Source organism: Macaca fascicularis, chromosome 14, assembly GCF_037993035.2.
Source record: "Macaca fascicularis isolate 582-1 chromosome 14, T2T-MFA8v1.1".
In the NCBI taxonomy this organism is placed as follows: Eukaryota; Metazoa; Chordata; class Mammalia; order Primates; family Cercopithecidae; genus Macaca; species Macaca fascicularis.
The window spans coordinates 110,856,112-110,877,363 of record NC_088388.1 but is presented as its reverse complement, the minus strand read 5'-3'; the positions used below and the strand labels follow the sequence as shown (position 1 = coordinate 110,877,363).

General features: G+C 44.4%; 1 protein-coding gene across 4 annotated transcripts in view; it reads right to left on the bottom strand.

Moving 5' to 3' along the window:
- Positions 1-21,252, bottom strand: part of DIXDC1 (DIX domain containing 1) — a 99,840-nt gene that overhangs the window by 76,878 nt on the left and 1,710 nt on the right. The window contains exon 2 of one of the 4 annotated variants that reach the window (XM_015435704.4): positions 20,364-20,456. The exons of 1 other annotated variant lie outside the window; for it this stretch is intronic. In XM_015435704.4, the coding sequence (XP_015291190.1) occupies positions 20,364-20,420 (57 nt within the window). In that variant the 5' untranslated portion in view covers positions 20,421-20,456. Of the gene's footprint in view, positions 1-12,151; positions 12,522-20,363; positions 20,457-21,252 lie in introns of those variants that run through there. 2 more of the 4 variants (XM_015435703.4, XM_065529642.2) reach the window with 2 other exon arrangements.

Here is a 21,252-nt window from a genome sequence, read left to right as displayed (position 1 = left end):
CAAGTCAGAGATGACTGATAGGATGTAGGCAGCGACAAAAAGAGAGGGTCCAAAAAGTCAGGCCTGAATGACTGGCTGCCTGGTGATACTTTAACCGGGATGGAGAAGACATGAAGAACAAGTACCGGGGAAAAGTCAATGGCTCGGTTTTGAGAGTCTGAGCTATTTGTAGAACACCAGAGTATAGATGTTCCACAGCCAGTTGGCAAAACACAGGTCTAGAGCCCAAGAGCTGGGGGCGGGGTGGGAGATCCACGTTTGAGAGTATCTAGGTATAAGCTTGCCAATGGGATAACTGCCATCTACCGAGCACTTACTACATGCCAGGTATTGTGCTAAGCACTTTGCTACATCCGTTATACATATATTCTCCCTTCACATTGACCCTGCAAGGGAATATTTTTCCCAATTTACAGATGTGGAAACCAAGGTTCAGAGGAATATGCCCACAGTCTCAGGGCTGCTCAGTGACAGAACAAGGGTTTGAATTCAGTGATGACACTAACTCCTGGGCTCTACAGCATCCCAAAAGGTAAGGTGAGCTCTAAGAGTTATTTGGCAGAGAAGGAAATGGGAGAGATGATGATGCATCAAGGTTTCAGAGAAGAGGAAGAGGGCTGCGTCCTCTGATCAGGAGCAAAGCAACACTTGAATTTGCTGAGTACTAAGACAAATCCATGGGAATGAAGTATGTGTAGGCATTGTATTAAGTATAATAAAATAATCTAGAGATGATTTAAAAGATATGGGAGGACGTATGTAGGTTAAAAGCAAACATATGCTGCGTCCTCTGATCAGGAGTGTAGGGAAGTGTGGGGGTGGGAAGAGGGAAGCTGAAGGAGTTAAATGCAGCTGCCCCACAAGTCATTCCTTCCTATGAAGTAGGCCAGCTTATCTGCTGAGGGTGAAAGGGACAGGGAGAATGAAGGAGGCCTCAGGAAAGGGTCAGAGACTTGCGGCAGACCCTGTGAGAAGCTGGAAACAACACCAACTGCTAAAGATTCCTGGCAGCACCAAGCACTCAGCTAGGACTGGATATCATCATTTCGTAATTGAATCAATCAGCAAGGTTGTGTAATTTGCTCTAGACCTGCTCAGCAGGCCTGGGCCATGAGCAGGGGAAACCAAGGATGGGCCAATCTGGACTAAAAATAATCAGAGGAGAGGCAGTGACCACCAGGGCAAAGGAAGTGAGCGTGGTGTTCAAAGTGCTTGAAGTGACTGACGGTAAAGTCTGGGCCAGGGAGAAGAAATTAAGAGACAGTGGATAAGCCTTAAGAAGGTAGAGGACAGGATGGAAAGGAGAACTTGACGGAATGAAAAAATAAGTTTAATGGAATGTAGGACTGTGAAAACTGGGGTTTTGAGCAGAGTATAGTTTCAGAGTTCAAGATTTCAGGGGTGGGGAAATTCTGTAGAGTAAGTTCCAAGTGTGGCCTCGGCATGTGGCCTTGTCGAAGTGGCACAGAGGGGGACAATCATTACAGTGGGGACAGTCCAGGAACTGAGGGGCTAGACTATGGATCCTGAAGTCCTGTCTAGAGAGTGTTAGAGACTAAGGTGCTGTGGCTATTTGGCATTCTGTCCAGATCCACGTTACTTTATTCTTTTTTCTTTTTTAAAATTTTTATTTTTTGTAGAGATGGAGTCTTGCTATTGCCCAGGCTAGTCTCGAACTCCTGGCCTCAAGCCATCCTCCTGTCTTGGCCTCCAAAAACACTGAAATTATAGGTGTAAGCCAACACACCTGGCCTTCATGTAACTTTAAAAACTAGTATGTCTTCAATTAAATCATTGATGAAAAAATTTTAGTTGAAGATAAGCCTTTGGCATGTTATCACTGTGTCTGCATGCTGACACGATCTGTTCAATGGCATCTAACAGTGATCAGAGCTTCACAAGTGAACAGGGCTAGTCTTATCCACAGGGGAAGGGTTATACCACCCTTCTTGAGGCTGCTGCCTCTCCCTTTATGTCTAATTTAGGGAGTCAAGCACTAAACTGAGTGTCTGTCTCTCTTTGACCTGAAGATATCTGTACTTCTCATCCAAGGGGCAGGCAAGACCCTGTTCTTCCTATAAATGCCCACTGCCAGCTCTGTCCTTAAGTCAGTTTCTTCAGAGCCGGCCATGCCATCCACTTCTCCCACAAAGCAGTTTGTCTTCAAAGAGGCCTGTGGGGCAAGTCTGGGCCCTGAGTGGCTCTGCTGCTTGATTTGACCAACATATTAGGGCTTCTCTTTCTGTAGCAGGTAAAATACCATATGCCTTTCACAGGAGGCTGTTACTCTCTGAAAGGTAGACTAGTAGTTTCATTTCTTCATATTTTTTTTTTTGCCTCATTATTTTTCTAAATTATAACTTGTGTAAGAGGCAGATATGTAAAATAGGGAAAAGTAGTGCTTCTGTGATTAGGCCAGGGTGGGGAGTTCAAAATCCAGCTCACTTTTCCTGTGTTTCTCCACCCTCAAGCCCCCACCCCTACTCTCCAAACATCTAAAGTAATTTAAGGGCTTCACAAAGCAGCTGAAAACAAGAACCAAAACAGATATAAATACCAAAAGAAAAATAAAACTGCAGTTTGTTTCCTTCTATCATTTTACAAGTCTATTATTCAGTGAGAAAAGTATACAACAGGCTCAGCAAAATGAAAATATCTGCAATATTGAAAAATAGATCTTGCTTATTCTGGAGACAGTGTCCATAGGCACTCAGAATGGTCCAGCAGTTGACACACCATTGCAGGCTTTTCTACAATACAGCCTCTAACAAAATTAGGCCGTCCCAAATCCCTGTTCATAGAACTGTTTACCTTCATACCAAGAAGGTTGGGAAAACACCAAAATCTGCATGTGGTGCATGCCCAGGCAGACTTCAATGAGTTCCTGCTGTCTATGATACCTAAAGTTCTTAAGAGGTTCTCCAAAATAAACAAAGAAAAAAAAAAACATGTTGACTAGGTGCAGTGGCCCATGCCTGTAATTTTAGCACTTTGGGAGGCTGAGGTGGGCAGATCACTTGAGGCCAGGAATTAGAGACTAGCTTGGCCAGCATGGCAAAACCCCATCTCTACTAAAAACACACAAAAAAAACTGACCAGGTGCAGTGGCTTACACCTGTAATCTCAGCACTTTGGGAGGCTAAGGTGGGCAGGTAGCTTGAGGTCAGGAGTTCGAGACCAGCCTGACCAACATGGCGAAGCCCCATCTCTAATAAAAATGCAAAAATTAGCCGGGCTTGGTGACAGGCACCTGTAATCCCAGCTACTTGGGAGGCTAAGGCAGGAAATCGCTTGAACCCAGGAGGCAGAGGTTGCAGTGAGCCAAGATCATGCCACTGCACTTCAGCCTGAGCGACAGAACAAGACTCTGTCTAAAAAAAAAAAAAGAAATTAACCGGGCTGTAATTCCAGCTACTTGGGAGGCTGAGGCACAAGAATCCTTTGACCCCACGACACAGAGGTTGCAGTGAGCTGAGATCATGCCACTGCACTCCAGCCTGGGCAACAGAGCATGACTCTGTCTCAAAAAAAAAAAAAAAAAAACATGTCAGCAAGGCCTGTAGTTGTTCTACGTGTACTAAATGTGTCTGTGACAGAACCGAGCATGCCTTCCTTATTGAGGAAAAGAAAAAGTATTGGACACACCAGCACAAAGTCAGAAAACTAAACAAATAAATGAAGCTCTTTTGCATAACAATAATTTTTTTAAAAGGAAAAAGAACTATATCTTGATTATGACCCTGGATCTTGGTCAAGAGAGGCAAAGTAGGAATGATCAGATTCCAACTAAGCTTACAGTGATATTATAGCTAACAGCTCCTGGGGTAGCTGCCCAGCCCACAATGATCCCCTCTTCTTTAAGAACCCTCCTCTGCACATGTAGTGGTGGGTCCTATGACCAGGTTGGCATTGTATCACCCCCTCCACTGGCCACAATTGATTGGTCTGGCAAAGTCCATTGGTGAAACCCAGCCAATCCCTGGAACTTTTTGAACTGGCATTTAGGAATAGAATCAGTCTTCCTCCTCCTCCCTCATCTCTCTCAAAGTTGTAAGACATAAAACTTAGATGTTGCCATAGGCCACGCTGCTCACCTGAGAAGGAAAAACCAGCTCTAGTAAATGGGAATAAAGCCAGCATAGAAAGAAGCAGATACGAGGCAGAGAACAGAGGAAGAGATCCTGCCAGTGTCAGAGTTCTTGATTTCATTGTTTCTGTTGCATCCCTGCCCTTTCCATGGTTTAGTTTTCTACCTTTCCTTGGATTCCATGCGAGTCAATAACATCCACTTCCTATCCCTGCTACTTCAAGTTGGGTTTTTGGCACTTGTAACCAAACTAATTCAAAAAAAAAAAAAGACCAAGACGGTTGGTACATACTACGTGTATGACTGTGTTGAACTAATGTCAGTCTGGAGTTTCATGATTAACTTGTTCTAAGGAAGCCAAAAGGATGCCAGTGTAATAGACGTCTAGAACAACTGAAGGTTTTCACGGTAATCACCCTCTGAGTCAGGCCTCAGAAGAAGTCAGTCAGTAGACACAACAAGAGTTAAAACTGTCTGAGAAGGATTTTGGCTTGATGAGACTGGCCCTCTAAAGCTGTGAGGGCAGTGATAGTACCAAGAAGTAGCCAGCGGAAGGAGGCTTTAGCAATCCCATAATCTCCATCAGCTTCCTCCAAGACACTCCAAATAACCCTACGATTTCAGGTAAAAGTCTTCTAGTGTAGACAGTTCTATCCAAAATCTTCATTTGTGCAGGAAATCTTGACCTTGAAAGCTTTCTTGCCACCAAATGTAACTTTCTTCCTGTTTTTCTTTGGGACCTGCCCTTCCTTCCAAATAAGTTTGTAAACCGAACCTCAGTTCTCTCTCTCCTCCAAGACTCAAGCTCACAGAATTCCTGCCGGGGACTTATTTGTTCGAGTTGCAAAAGCACCAACGGGGCTTCACCAGAGAAGTGTGTGGTGTCTACTATTCTTAGAGTAGAAACAGCCAAGGAGGCGGCTCTATGTTTTCCTGCTGGCAACAAGAAAAGCAAACAAGAAAAGCACAGAGCTTTTGTGGTATGCTAGAGAGACAGTTCAGGAGGAGACATGAACGGCTCAGGAAGGAAATTAGTTTTACAGTGAAACCAGATACCTGTTTAGAACTCTGAGACCCCCCAGCAGCAGGAGATGAGGAGATGAGGGTGGGGAAGTTGCTGAGAAACTAAGAGGAAAGCTGAAGATTTAGAAACCTTATGTTATTATTGGCCTAAATTCTGCCAGTAAACACCCTATTGTATTTCTTTTCTATTAACTCTTTCAGCCCTTTACTGAACCTGGAAAAGCTATTTGTTCATTGAATTTGATGGCTAATTGGGTACATATAAAGTTCACAAGTAAAAATATCCTTAAATTTCTTCTTCCTTGTATGGACAGGTTCTTTGTACAGTAGTCCCCCTTACCCATAGTTTTTCTTTCCACAGTTTCAATCACCCATGGTCAACCACCGTCTTAATATATTAAATAGAAAATTCCAGAAATAGGCCAGGCGCAGTGGCTCATGCCTGTAATCTCAGCACTTTGGGAGGCTGAGGTGGGCAGATCACGAAGTCAGAAGATCGAGACCATCCTGGATAAGACAGTGAAACCCCGTCTCTACTAAAAATACAAAAAAATTAGCCGGGCATGGTGGCACGTACCTATAGTCCCAGCTACTTGGAAGGCTGAGGCAGGAGAATTGCTTGAACCTGGGAGGTGGAGAGTGCAGTAAGCCAAGACTGTGCCACTGCACTCCAGCCTGGCGGACATAGCAAGACTCCATCTCAAAAAAAAAAAAAGAGAGAGAGAAAGAAAATTCCAGAAATAATTCCTAAGCTTTAAATCCTAGCTGGGTGCAGTGGCTCATGCCTGTAATCCCAGCATTTTGGGAGGCTGAGGCAGGCGGATCACCTGAGGTCAGGAGCTCAAGACCAGTCTGGCCAACATGGTGAAACCCCGTCTCTACTAAAACTACAAAAATTAGCCGGGCATGGTAGCATACACCTGTAGTCCCAGCTACTGGGGAGACTGAGGCAGGAGAATCACTTGAACCCAAGAGGCAGGAGGCAGAGGTTGCAGTGAGCTGAGATCACATCACTGCACTCCAGCCTGGGTGACAGAGTGAGACACTGTCTCAAAAAATAAATTAATTAATTAAAATCAAAATAAAAAAAAAACAAATTGTCCAACACTCTGAGTAGTGTGATGAAATCTTGTGCCATTCCACTCTGTTTCACCCAAGACGTGACTCATCCCTTTGTCCAGCATATCCAAGCTGTCCATGCTACCTGTCATCTATTGAAACGACTGCCAAGGTATCACAGTGCTTGTGTTCAAGTAGCCCTTGTTTTACTCTATAATGGCCTCAAAGTATAAGAATAGTGATGCTAGAAATTCAGATATGCCAAAAGATGCTGTAAAGTGCTTCCTTTAAGTGAAAAGGTGAAAGTTCTTGACTTAATAAGGAAAGAAAATAAAATCATATGCTGAGGTTGCTAAGATTTATGATAAGAATGAATCTTTCATCCATGAAATTTTGAAGATGGAAAAAGGAATGCATGCTAGTTTTTCTGCCATACCTCAGACTGCAAGTTTCAGCCACAGTGTGTGATAAGTGCTTAATTAAGATGGAAAATACATTAAATTTGTGGGTAGAAGATAGGAACAGAAACAGGCTCCGACTGATGGCAGTCAGGTTCAGTACCATCCATGGTTTCAGGCATCCACTGGGGGTCTTGAGATGGATCTCCCTTGGATAAGGGAAGATTAATGTATTAGTATTCAGCCCAGTGGTCAAAAGATAATATATCAGAAAGTAAAGAGCTAAAGATTTTCTGAAAGATATCATCTCCTAAACTTATTTTTAAATTTCTGTCAGTTATGAGTCCCCAAACACTCTCTGCTCCTTCACAAGTACATGTTACAAGGTAAGTGCCCAATAAATGCATGTGAATGAATGGATGAATGAAGTGTCACTCTATGGTCTAGGGGTGTCCCTCATCCTAGAAATAGAAGATAAGAGCCCAGCCTCAGGGCCTGTGGAGTTGGTTCTCTATTCCCTTACCACATCCAGCTACTAAAGGTTATATTCATGACCACTTTAATGGAGCTTGGTTTGGGAGATAACAAACAACATGCTTTCAGGAAAGTGTCGGTTTTAGCCTTTGGTCCCTACAGCCTAGACGAAAGGCCAATCATGGCAGATGAAGCCTTTCTAGTGTTCCCTAGACCCTCTGAACCGCCTGGGGGAGCGGCACCTGGCTAACAGTGCCCTATCACTGCTCCACATGCCTGGCCAAGCCATCACTCACCACGAGGAACATAAAGCTGCCTGAGAGCTTGCTGCCAGGGTGCATCTGTTTAGCTGGCATTGCCTCCTGTGGGAATGAAGCCAATGAGCCTGGGTGGGGAGAGGAGAAACCAGGCAGGATAGAAAAAAGAAGGATGGGGAATCTGGTGCTGAGTTGCTCTGTAGACTTAACAAGCATTTAATTTCTACAGCAAAGCACAGAGGAGTTCATTGTGAAAATGTCTGGAAGCCTCTAATTGGCCCAGTGTTGCCACCGCTACTCCATGGAGGGCACAAGGCCCCTAGGAGCGATGTTTCACTTACCAATCTTCTTCCTCACTCACTCTATGTCCCCCATGGAGATGAGACCAGACCAAAACTCTTCCTCTGTGTTTGTGTTTGTGTGTGTGTGTGTGTATATTTTGTTTTGTTTTGAGACAGAGTCTCACCCTGTTGCCCAGGCTGGAGAACAGTAGCAGGAACGTGGCTCATTGCAGCCTCAACCTCCTGGGCTTAAGTGATCCACCCACTTCAGCCTCCCAAGTAGCTGGGATCCCAGGCATGCATGCCACCATGCCCAGCTAATTTTTTTTTAATTGTGGAGACAGGGTCTCACCATGTTACCCAGGCTGGTCTTGAACTCCTGGGCTCAAGTCATCCTCCTGCCTCAGCCTCCCAAAGTGCTGGGATTATAGGTGTGAGCCACTGTGCCTGGCCTCTTCCTATATTTCTAAGGGACTGCCAAGCAGATGAATCTTAATGTGAAATTTCAATTTCTACTTTTCTACTTGGAGGAAAACTGGTAGGGAAAGTCTGCCAGAACTTATGTTCAAAAGGTTAAGGTTCAGACAACAGATTTCCTGTTAGCCATCATTTTCATAAACCATTCCCTCAACTTTCAGCCTCCCAGGCCATTCACACCACACCTGGGCCTACGTTCACTCTTCCCACAAGTAAGATTTCTGTATCACCTCAATTTTCCCAAGTTTGACACTCTGAACATCTACTGTGGCACGATCTCAGCTCACTGCAATCACCACCTCCCAGGTTCAAGCAATTCTCCTGCTTCAGCCTCCCAAGTAGCTGGGATTACAGGCATGAGCCACCATGCCCAGCTAATTTTTGTACTTTTAGTAGAGACAGGGTTTCACCATGTTAGCCAGGTTGGTCTCGAACTCCTGACCTCAGGTGATCTACCCGCCTTGGCCTCCCAAAGTGTTGGGATTACCGGCAGGAGCCACAGCACCCGGCCTATCTCTTCTTTTAAGAAATGGGTCTCGCTCTGTCATCTGAGTGCAGTCATCAGTCACGTGCGGTCACAGCACACTGCAGTCTCTAACTCCTCAGCTCCAGTGGTCCTCTTGCCTCATCCTCTCAGGTAGCTAACACTGCAGGCATGCACCACTGTGCCTGGCTACTTTATCTTCATTGGTCTGTGAGCTTCAGTAGGGCACAGACTCTATGTTATTGAACTTCTATGTATTTCCAGAGCCTGGCACAGTGAGTGGCAAACACAGTAATTCAGAGACTGTCCCGTGAATAACTGCTTGCATGCATGTACCAGACGAGCAGGGAAAAAAACTGGCCTCAATGAGCAGACGGGTTGGTAAATGTTCAGTCCTTTTCATATCAGTACACCCTATCTCTCCCTATAAACTCCTTGGAAGCAGGAACTGAGTGTTTTTCAATTCTTTTATCCATCCCCTCTCAATAAATTACTGGTTTATGAATAACTAATGAATAACTGAATAAATGAATGCTTATTAGCCAAACCATATTATAATCTCAGGTCTCTCAAAACCTCCCAACACAAGCACAAAGTTGTTTTTAAAGAAAGTTCAGCCCCCCAAAAAACACTTGCAGAAATTCATGTTGGCACGATTACAACATTCACAGGACAACACCAATACCAAGTGGCAGAGAAAACAAATAGCTTTGAGGCAGATGCAGATTGGGGAAACTGTGATCTATAGGAAGCCTGGCCAAGCCATAGGAAATGGGGGATGACAGCCAGGGTGGCAGTAGCCAAAACTTGTGGATAATTCGCCATCCAAATTAACCATGCCATTCAAAGGCATTGCATTGAAAGCACTGACAAGGATCAAATCTGTGAGTTATTTGCCAGACATGTTGAGGCCAGGGCTCTGTGTAGGAAATGCAGTAAGAGAAAATTCTGTCATGCATGGCTATACATAGTGGCAAAGGATTGAGAACAGAAGCCAACAGTGGGTAGAGGGAAGCCAGGATTCAGAGGGCAGGGTTTCTCTCTGCTGCAGGGTTCCCTTATAATTAACCAATTAAGGCCAAAGCTCCATTTCCTGTGGCAGTTTTCTCTGCCATAGAGAATGAGGTCACAGCCCTAACTACACAGACCTATAAAGCATCTGGGTGATGAAGAATAGCTTTAGATATACTTGGATCGTTCCCAGGAGGTGACTGGATACATGTGTGGTATTCGTAGCCTCAGTAGGAATTCTCAGAAGAATTAAAGCGTATTCTGACACGAGCTTTAAAATCCCTGTTTACATCCTTATCTCAAGGACTCTAAAAAAATAAATTGAATATTACTGGATCTATTAAGCAACCTTAGAGGCTGGAATAGGTCAAATAGGGCCCCATGGATACTAAAATAACCAATTACACTATTATTCAGTAGCACTAAATGTAATATTGTACGTAAAATGAATTATTTAATATAGAATGTGAAAGAATCATTTAAACTGTAAGAAACCATTCAAATTTAACATATTACTGTTATTGTTATTTAGATGATGTCAATTTTTCAGAGAAACCAAAAGTACTCATTGGCTATCAGAGTTCAAATCTAACAGAGAGGAACAGATGTACATTAGCTTGTGGAGGGGGTGGAGGGAAGTTTACAGGATGGGTAGAAAAATCAAATATCAGAGAAGGAAAAGAGGCACTACTGCATTATTCTAGGGACCAATTAATTAAAAAGTTATGCATCTGTGCTTTTTATGAAGATTCCATTACCACCACAAAAACATGATTCTCCCATTCCCCTTTTCCTTTAGGCCCTTATGTTTTTCAAGAATTGGAGGTCAGCGGATATTTATGGAAGCACCAAAGCATGAAACAGACGGCCAAGCCTCTTAGTTTACGTGGCTCTTTAGTCGAAAGGTTTCGAAGTGAAAATGAGCAGAAAACAAAGATTAGGACCAGCTCTGTGCTGGTTTCCTGCTCCTAAATAGACAGTGGGACCATCAAGAGCTGAGTTTTTTTGTTGTTGTTGTTGTTTTAAGTTGGAGCAGGAGGTATAAGACAACTAAAAGAGCTTCTGCCACAATTGGTGAATGAGTCAGACTTACGCAGCTAAAGACCAGGGGCAGCCCAAAGGCAGAGAGTGAGAAAAGAGGAACCAGAATATGGGAATCACTCAGAGGTAGGCTTCCTGGCTCTTCTGTGTTTCAACTCTTAGACTACAGCTCTTTGTTAACAATCCCCTTACATGTGTTCAGACAGGAATGATGCAAAGATGAGGTGCCCTACAGTGCAGACAGGATGCAAGCTCCGCCCCTCAGTGAAGGTTGTGATACCCCTTGGCCAAAGGAAAATTCCAACTCGGTTAGGTTGGAACAGCATTTCTGCAGTTTTCCTCTGTGTTAGGAACAAGGCTAGGGGATGGGGACCAGAACGGGGGAGTGTTCTGTGGCAGGTCAGGCTGCAGAGCTTCTTAATTAGAAACAGGAATTAAGGAAGGAGGCTGTAGTGCAGCCGCAGAAATAAAATCTTATACACGAATTCATGAGAATGGTTATTTGTGTGGAAAAGGCTGGAATGGGTGGGGGGAACCAAAGACACTTCAGTGTTGCCTATGATGTTCATATTTAAGAGGACAATGTATTCATATGTTGAGTAAAAACTGATTTTTAAAATCTTAAATTTTAGAGAGTCACAGAGAGAAGAAAGAGATGGAAGGAAAAGGAGGGAGAGAGAAATGAAGAAAGGCACAACTAACAGCGTAGGTTTCCCTGGATGCTGCGCTGAGACAACCCGCAGGAGTAGGGCTTAGCTGCAGTGGAAGACATATGGAAGACAATCTTGAGGGGGAAGCATCCCAAACCAGAATTTCCTGGGTCACAAGAAAAGCAAATGCAATAAATAGAATTGTAAGAGAAACAAGTGGAGAGGAAATGACCCCTTGTCGGCCCTAGCCCATCTTGCCTGTCAGACTGAGGCCCCAGTTCCTCTGCTCTCACATGGACGGGTGCACACGCTGGCTCCCTGGGATTGGGCCCAGGACCCAGGTCCCCTCTCGCTCAGTAGCTCCTCTCTGACAACCACGTCCTTGATTGCAGAGAAATCTACTGCCCCGGACTCAGAAAGAGATTCAGACATGAAGAGGGCACTTCACATGGACCATCTACAGTCCCCTGCCCTCTCAAACTTTCTACAAATGCAGTACCACTCCACCCTCCCTTGGCTCCGCTGGTTAGCTCCTGATATAGATGAGCACTTTTGCCAAATATCCAGGGATTCCCTGAGGATTTCCTTGGGGAGAGAAACTCTAGGGAGGATGGAGACCCCCTCTTCTGGAAGAAGGTGATTTCTGAATTTGTGGTCCTGTCCTCTTGGGCTCAGGTAAGCAAGCTATCAGGGAAGGTCATGGCCCAACTTAGCTGTGGGCAGGCAGCCCTTCTGATTTCTCCTGGTTCACCCATCTGCCCTGCAAGTACCACCTTAGCCCCTTGGGGTTCTGCGGGCGATTTGCTCTGGGGTCCCCAGAGGATGGGGGAGGAAGAGGACCCCTTCCGGAGACTGGGCGGGAGACGCTGGGGGAGGGGAGCTGAGGAGTGGGAGGAGCAGGACAGTTACCTCATTGAAGCCCTCCTGCAGGACGTCCAGTAAGTTCCCTCGGGTCAGGCAAGCTAGCATTGTTCTTGCTGGGGGCTCCCCGGGCGGGGTCTCCAGCCCGGCGGCCGCCGCAGCCTCCTCCTCCTCCCTCTGCACACAAAGGCTCTCGGCTCAGCTCATTGGGATCCCTCCGGAGTCCCGCATGCCACTTACTGGAAACCTAGACTGGAGCCAAACTAGCGGCTTGCACTGGGCATGCTCGCACGGGGGCCTCCGCTGGAGGGGCCCGGCGCGGTCGCGGTTCCTATGGAAACAGCTGGGCGCGCACTGGGTGAAGCGGCGCTGCCGGGCTGCCCCAAGTCCCGCTCTCCTGCGGGAAAGCCGCACGGGCAGGCGGGCTGGCGGGGGCGCGCGCTGCACGCCCGCACGCACGCGCACACACACCCCCCCGGGCCGCAGCACGGGCGTGTGTGCGTGCGCTACACACACACACACACACACACACACACACACACACACGGATTTTAGGCAAACGTTCTGCTCTATGTGCGCGCTGCGTGCATACACACACACACACACACACACACGTTGACAAACAGGCGGCCCGACTGGTGTATGCCAGCGCTTGCAGCCGCGCTTGCAGTCGCTTGCGCGCGCGCGTACACACACACACCCCAGGCTTGCAGGCGGGTGTGCCCGCGGGGAGGGTGCGCAACACACACACACACACTGCTAACTTAAGGCCACAAACGGCCCACCAGAAGGTGGGTGGGAAAGGGAGTGAATCATAGGATTTTCCCCCAGACTAACCGAAAACAGCAACCTTTTTCCACATGGGCCCTGGACAGTGAGGTCAAGTTAAAGAAGAGGAAGCAGAAGGGAAAGAAATAAGAAAGAGAAGAAGGAGCAGAGGAAGAAAGGGGGAAAAGAGGATAGAAAGAACTTTAGTTATTGATGGTATCAGAACACATTCAATAGAACAGTGCTAAACATCACACAGGATCACAAAAGAAACATCAAGGATGACCAAGGCTTTCCAAAATTTTCCTATTTCATTCTTTATAAAATAACTGCTAAAATATACAACCCATATTTTAATGTGTTTTAAAATAAATGGGTTTTAATTAAAATAAAGACAGCAAAAATGTCCTGGTGCATTTGAAAGAGTTAGGTAAAAAGCTTCCTCAAGTGAAACAGAAAGCTATTCTAGGCTGTTTCTAGCTATTCGAGTCATAGCCTTGATTATTTATTTTTAGGAATACTAGTCATTTGCAACTCAGTGCAAACTCTTGTTTCTATAGGAAAACTCGAAGCTGAAAAAACATTCATTTTACATTCCACCTCGTGATCCCAGATGGAGAGGAAGGGTTTACAGAGCATTAGGGCTCAGAGAAGGTCAGGGCCTTGTCCAAGGACGCAGCCAATCAGTGACAGGCAGCTCAAGGATCTAGGAGTCTACACTCATGATTTTCTGGGAGGCCCCGATTCCTCCTCAAACCCTGATTAGTACCTTAGCAAGAAAAGTCAGTATTGGCTCTTATTCAACCTAACAACCTCTTCAGGTCCTTAGAGAAAAAGAAAATCCTTACCAAGAGCAGCCAGGCTAGCAATATCATGTCTGAATGTCTAAAGCTGCTAAACACAAATATGTTTCTAAAAAAGAACACATCTCCCTGACCACAACAGGCAGGGGGCAGAAGGCCAGCACAGGTGTTGAGTGGCAGCTGCTGGTTGAATGTAGTGGGATCAATTCTGGCTAATGCTGAGGAAAAGCTACACCAAATCGTTCTAAACCTGAGCAGCCCACAAGTCTGAAGACCACTGTCCTTCATAATCTAGCTGAGGAATTTAACTGCCAAGAACTCCCTTTGGCACTACCACACTTCATGGTGTAACACCCCCAGAGAGTCACTAACCCATGTCAATTCAACAAGTTCCTTTATAAAGAGAAGCATGAAATTTCCAACAGCACAGACTTGCACGCAACACATCTACATGCATAATGATGCAAAACCAAAGTACCTAATTGGTGGATCCCTGGGTAGAGGATCCTGACTGGTGGAGAGCCCCTCATACTTTATACACAGAGCAGAAAATATTGAGACATCAGAGGGAGGTCCTGCTGACAGTTATCTATGCCAGAGGTCAGCGTTTCTCAAACAACAAGTCTTTGATCAAAGTAGGATCTGGGAGCTCAGTATTTCTGGAAAAAGACTTACGAAATCACTGAATTTTAAAGCTCCAAAACATTTTGGCCCCACTTCCTTACTTGGCCCAACTCCCTTACATCATAGAAGAAGGAACCAAGGCTAGGAGAGGTGCTCACAGTCACTCAGCAAGTCAGTATGGAAACTAAGATCTGAACCAGAGGGCTCTGAGGTCTGGCCCTGTGCTCTTTGCACTGGCCATCACAGCATGCTGGAGGAATTAAGAGAGAATTGTAGTGAATTGATTTTTAAAAATGTATTATAAGGCATATGGTCCAATATTGCACTATTCCCTAAAAGTCCATAACTATATGAACCACATATTCTAGAGCAATGGTGTTCACCAGAACTGTCTGTGAAGATGGAAATGTTCTATATCTATGCTGTACAATATAGTGGCCACACATGTGGCTATTGAGCACTTGAACTACAGCTAATACAACTGTGGAACTAAAATTTTAATGGCGTTTAATTTTGATTTAAATAGTACAATCTCAAAATATTCATTCTATTGTCCCCCATATGACTATTAAGATGTGTTCCAAAAATCATACTATTTTACATACAGCCTGCCTCTCACATTTGGAAAAAGCACAAGAGTCCTGTCAGACAATATAATGTCCATTTTTTTTTTTGCTCAGAAGAGATGTTCATGACAGTTATCTTAGTTGGCCTTACAAAGTGGCTCAGGTGAAGAACTGAGCTTTCGCTCCAAACAACACTAACATTTACTATTCCTTCCATCCTCCCGATCCCACCGTGTTATAATATCCACATAAGATATTATATTATATGGGAGATATATTATATTATATGGGAGATATATTATATTATATGGGAGAGTATGCGGGTAGCTACAAGAACTAGGAATAACTGGGACAAAGATCAGGCATCCCATAGTGTTTGTATGTGGGGAAACTGCAAGCAGTCTGGGTAGCTGGAACCGCTCCCGCTGCTGCAGTGCGGTCATTCACTCTGCCTGGAAACAGAGGCAAAGAAACCCAGCAAACTGCTTTCTGTATATCTCTGCCACGCTGCCTGATTTCTGAACTTATACCTGGCTTCCTCAGTCCTGCATTATTTTGGCAATAATGGCAGACACTTCCCCCACAAACTAAACGGTACCCAAATATCTATATATAACAGTAATAATAGCAAAATTGAGCTTTTACTATGTGCCAAACCCTGTACTCAGCACTTAGTATTAGCTCATTTGACTGTCACAATTACCATAAACGGTAGGATTTTTACACATAAAGAAAGAGAGGTTTGGAGAAGTAATTTGTCACAGACCCAATAGCTACTAAATGGTGAAGCCAAAGTCCAGGTTCTTAACCACTATGCAATACTTTCACATGAAGAATGCAACATTACATTCCATAAGAATGCAAGATTACATTAATTTTTACTTGAAGGAATGAATGAGCCAGTGGAGGAAACATTAATCACTTCTGTTAATAAATAGAGTAAGATGTTAGCCTAAGTAAGACTTTGAGCCTTAAAACAAAACCATCGGCCGGGCGCGGTGGCTCAAGCCTGTAATCCCAGCACTTTGGGAGGCCGAGGCGGGCGGATCACAAGGTCAGGAGATCGAGACCACAGTGAAACCCCGTCTCTACTAAAAAAAAATACAAAAAATTAGCCGGGCGCGGTGGCGGGCGCCTGTAGTCCCAGCTACTCAGGAGGCTGAGGCAGGAGAATGGCGGGAACCCGGGAGGCGGAGCTTGCAGTGAGCCGAGATCGCGCCACTGCACTCCAGCCTGGGCAACAGCGTGAGACTCCGACTCAAAAAAAAAAAAAAAAAAAAAAAAACAACCATCATTTGGTAAAAATATTGCCTGTGACTTCTCTCTGTGTAAAAATAAGAAGGGTGAAATTCAAATCTACATAAAATTTAACACTACTATTATGGACAATAATTCATGACTATAAAGAAACAGGCAGTTTGAATAAACAAATAATTACAATTGTCAATAAAAATATTTTAAATGACCCTAGGAAATAATGTCTTTTTTTTTTTTTTTTTTTTTTTTTTTGAGAGAGAGACAAGATCGTCTCACTCTGCTGCCCAGGCTAGAATGCAATGGCACCAAAAAAAAAAAAAAAATACAAAATTAATACAAAAAAATACAAAAATTAGCCATTCATGGTGGTATATGCCCATAATCCCAGCTACTCAGGAGGCTGAGATGGGAGGATCGCTTGAGCCCAGGAGGTTGAGGCTGCAGTGAGCCGTGACTGCACCACTCCACTTCAACCTGAGCCAAGAGTGAGACACTGCCTCAAAAAAAAAAAAAAAAAAAAAGGTCCGGGCGCAGTGGCTCACGCCTATAATCCCAGTACTCTAGAAGACCCAAGGCGGAAGGCAGGCGGATCACCTGAGGTCAGGAGTCTGAGACTAGCCGCCTGACCAACATGGAGAAACCCCATCTCTACTAAAACTACAAAATTAGCCGAGCGTGGTGGCACATGCCTGTAATCCCAGCTACTCTGGAGGCTGAGGCAGAAGAATCGCTTGAACCTGGGAGGCAGAGGTTGTGGTGAGCCGAGATCACACCATTGCACTCCAGTCTGGGCAACAAGAGCGAAACTCCATCTCCAAAATAAACCAAAAGAAACACTAAACGGTCTAGCATGTTCTATACTGTGTCATTTAGCACTTAATTATAGGTAATTTAGGAATGTGATTCTTTACCACTTTTACTGTATTCTCAAGCCAAATATACATAATTTTTAGTATCCTGCATTTTCCTCTCATTCATTCATACATTGTTTCATTAAACATCCATTAAATAGATTCTGAGCACCTCTTATAAGTCATTATATGCCAGGTCTCATTATTTTAGCAAAAACTTGAATAACTGACAGTTACACATAAATATACACATAACGCATGGGGCAAGAAACAAGACTGGAGGGAAGAATAGTAAAAGGAAGACTAGTAAAACTGAGAATCTGGTAACTAGTATGTGAGGAAAGAGTATACATGGTGAATGTGACAGACTGAGTGGGCAGAAGGGAAAAAGACAGAATGGTGAAAGACTAGAGTAGGATGTCGCCAAAGTAATCACCAGATGCTAGTGCTTAATATAAACCACACCAAAGCAGATATGTGAAAATATTCTACATGATTTTTTTAACCTATTCCTGTGTTATGGATTTTTTTTTTCTTTTTTCACATGAAGTTTTAAAATTCACATTTCAAAAGTTATCTGCCACTGGCCAGGCGTGGTGGCTCATGCTGTAATCCCAACACTTTGGGAGGCCGAGGCAGGAGGATCACTTGAGGCCAGGAGTTCAAGACCAGCCTGGCCAACATGGTGAAATCCCATCTCTACCAAAATAAAAAATGAAAAAATTAGCCAGGCGTGGTGTCCCATGCCTGTAGCCCCAGCTACTCTGCAGGCTGAGGTGGGAGAATTACTCAAACCAGGGAGGCAGAGGTTGCAGTGAGCTGAGATCATGCCACTGCACTCCAGCCTGGGCACAGAGTGAGACTCTGTCTCAAAAAAAAAAAAAAGTTTGCCAGCTGTCCTGTGGGTGAGTATTATATTAAGACTAGCGACATCTGGTGGATATTTTGGAAGTGACACTTGAATTTCTCTATGACAGCACTGAAAATGCACCCCTATGCCTCTGGGCTAACAGTTATCAGGTGTCAGAGCTCCACATCAGTAATTAGACTAACATCAAATCATCTTTCCGCAAGATTCAAGGTCTCTTTACAACAGGTAGCCTGATTTCTACCAAGGACCTAACTCCTGATGTCCAGCTGCCTTCTGAAAGATGTATACAAAATCTGACGCCACAATTCTTTTACAAGGTAATTTATTATTTTAAATGTTGACAGTCTTTGACGTCGTCTTTTCAAATTTATTTATTTATTTATTTATTTATTTTTTGAGACGGAGTCTCGCTCTGTCGCCCAGGCTGGAGTGCAGTGGCCGGATCTCAGCTCACTGCAAGCTTCCGCTTCCCGGGTTTACGCCATTCTCCCGCCTCAGCCTCCGGAGTAGCTGGGACTATAGGCGCTCGCCACCTCGCCTGGCTAGTTTTTTGTATTTTTTAAGTAGAGACGGGGTTTCACTGTTAGCCAGGATGGTCTTGATCTCCTAACCTCGTGATCCGCCCGTCTCTGCCTCCCAAAGTGCTGGGATTACAGGCTTGAGCCACCGCGCCCGGCCTTATTTATTTATTTATTTGTTTATTTATTTATTTATTTTGAGATGGAGTCTCCCTCTGTCGCCCAGGCTGGAATTGGCACAATCTCAGCTCACTGCAACCTCTGCCTCCTGGGTTCAAGTGATTTTCCTGCCTCAGCCTCCTAAGCAGCTGGGATTACAGGCACCCGCCACCACGTCCAGCTAATTTTTTTTTTTTTAAGTAAAGATGGCATTTCACCATGTTGGCCAGGCTGATCTCAGACCTCAGGTGATCCACACCTCTCAGCCTCCCAAAGTGCTGGGATTACAGGCATGAGTCACAGCACCTGGCCTGACATAAGTCTTTAAAAAATCTTTTTTTGAGACAGTGTCTCACTCTACCGCCCGGTCTAGAGTGTAGAGGCACAATCACAGCTCACTGCAGCCTCGACCTCCCAGGCTCAAGCAATCCTCCCACCTCACTTTCAGCCTCCCAGGTAGCTGGGACTACAGGTACATGCCACCACACCCAGCAAATTTTAAAATTTTTTGTAGAAAGGGGGGTCTCGGCCAGGCATGATGGCTCATGCCTGTAATCCCAGCACTTTGGGAGGCTGAGGCAGGTGGATCATTTGAGGTCGGGAGTTCGAGACCAGCCTGATCAACACGGTGAAACCCCATCTCTACTAAAAATACAGAAATTAGCCGGGCATGGTGGTGGGCACCCGTAATCCTAGCTGCTTGGGAGGCTGAGGCAGGAGAATCACTTGAACTCGGGAGGCAGAGGTTGCAGTGAGCCAAGATGGTGCCACTAAACTCCAGCCTGGGCAACAAGAATGAAACTCCTTCTCAAAAAAAAAAAAGAAAGAAAGAAAGGGGGGTCTCACTGTGTTGCTCAGACTGGTCTTTAACTCCTGGCCTCAAGTAATCCTCTGGCCTCAGCCTCCCAAAGTCCTGGGATTACAGGCATGAGCCACTACCTCACCTGACCTGACATAGTCCTAAATAAGGAAATTAATTATTTACAATGTGGAGGGCAGGGGTGAGGGAACCTAAAAGTCCAACAACAGAGAAGTGGTTAAGAAAATTACAGCCATTATAATGTTTACCAAACGTGCCCACATTAAAACAAAAAATTTTAACAATTTTATGTTAACGTTAAGTGAAACAAAGCAAGTTAAAAAGTTTGCACAGCATATGATCTCATGTTAAAAATATACTAACACAGTGAAACCCCATCTCTACCAAAAATACAAAAAATTAGCTGGGTGTGATGGCACGTGCCTGTAGTCCCAGCTACTAAGAAGGTTGAGGCAGGAGAATTGCTTGAACCCGGGAGGAGGAGGTGGCAGTGAGCTGAGATCGCGCCACTGCACCCAGTCTGGGTGACAGAGCGAGACTCTGTCTTTAAAAAAAAGAAAATATATATATATATATATGTACATATATGTGTGTGTGTGTATATATATACAGAAAAAAAGACTGCAAGAATATTTTCCAGAATATAACAGTGTGCTTCTGAGTGGGAGAATTATGGTTTGCAGTTTTCAAAATCATAGTTTGCAATATTTTTCCAATGCTCTGTAATTAACATACATTATTGCTGTAACAAACTTTAAATATTTTAAAAATGCATATATTCTGATTAATTGCTAGAATTTCTCAACCCCTGCCTCATTTTATTAATTGCAGAAAAAGATGAATCAAGGTCCAAGAGAGCTATTAATAGAATTTCCACAAGAAGGAAAAGCAAAAAAATAAGACAAATATATTAAAATTCTGTTTCAGGATCTGAGTCCTGATGGAGAAATCCCCAGAAGTAGAACCATATTGAAATTCCAGTAACATCATCACGCTTTTCACAACAATACACCAAAAACTTACAGAAGGCTCTGTTGGCAGCAAGGAGTTAGTAAATCTCATAACCACTTGGGTCCCCATCTTCAAGAGTTCCTAGAAGAGATGAATCAGGGCCACCTTAAAACAGGAAGAATAAGAAATGTACAAAATAACAGGCCAGGAAAAAAAAAAATTAAAGCTAAACTAACCTAGTTGGGGCCACGCCCCTCCCCAAAACCTACCAACTTAAGTCATCTTGAAGTATCAGAAACAGGACCCTAGTTAGCAGGAAGTCCAGCTGAAGATATTACAAGCACAACAGGGCTATCCCAGTGGCATTTGAAAATTTTTTTTTTTTTTTTTTTTAGAGAGATAAGGTCTTGCTCCGGCACTCAGGCTGGAGTGCACTGGCGCTGTCATAACTCACTGTAGCCTTTAACTCCTGGGCTCAAGAGATCCTCCCACCTCAGCCTCCCAAGTATCTAGGACCACAGATGTGCACCACCACACCCAGCTAACCCAGTGGCATTTCTAAACCTAGTTGTTTAGGTATTAATAGTAATAAAGTGAAGAGTAATACTCCTCTATCATTAGTCAAGCAACAATGCATTTTCCCTTCTTCCTATATTTATCAGTCAAGGACCACAGGAAATATTCTGAAGATAATCAGAAGAAATACTGGAAGCTCTGCTACTGGCATTTACTTCCCTCTATCCTCAGAAACTGAGTTTTAACCCAGAGAGAAAACATGTATAATTTTTTTTTTTTTTTTTTTTTTGAGACAGTCTTGCTCTGTCGCCCAGGTTGGAGTGCGGTGGCACAAGCTCAGCTCACTGTAACCTCCACCTCCCAGGTTCAAGCAATTCTCCTGCCTCAGCCTCCCAAGCAGCTGGAACCTCGGCACGTGCCACCACACGCGGCTAAGTTTTGGTAA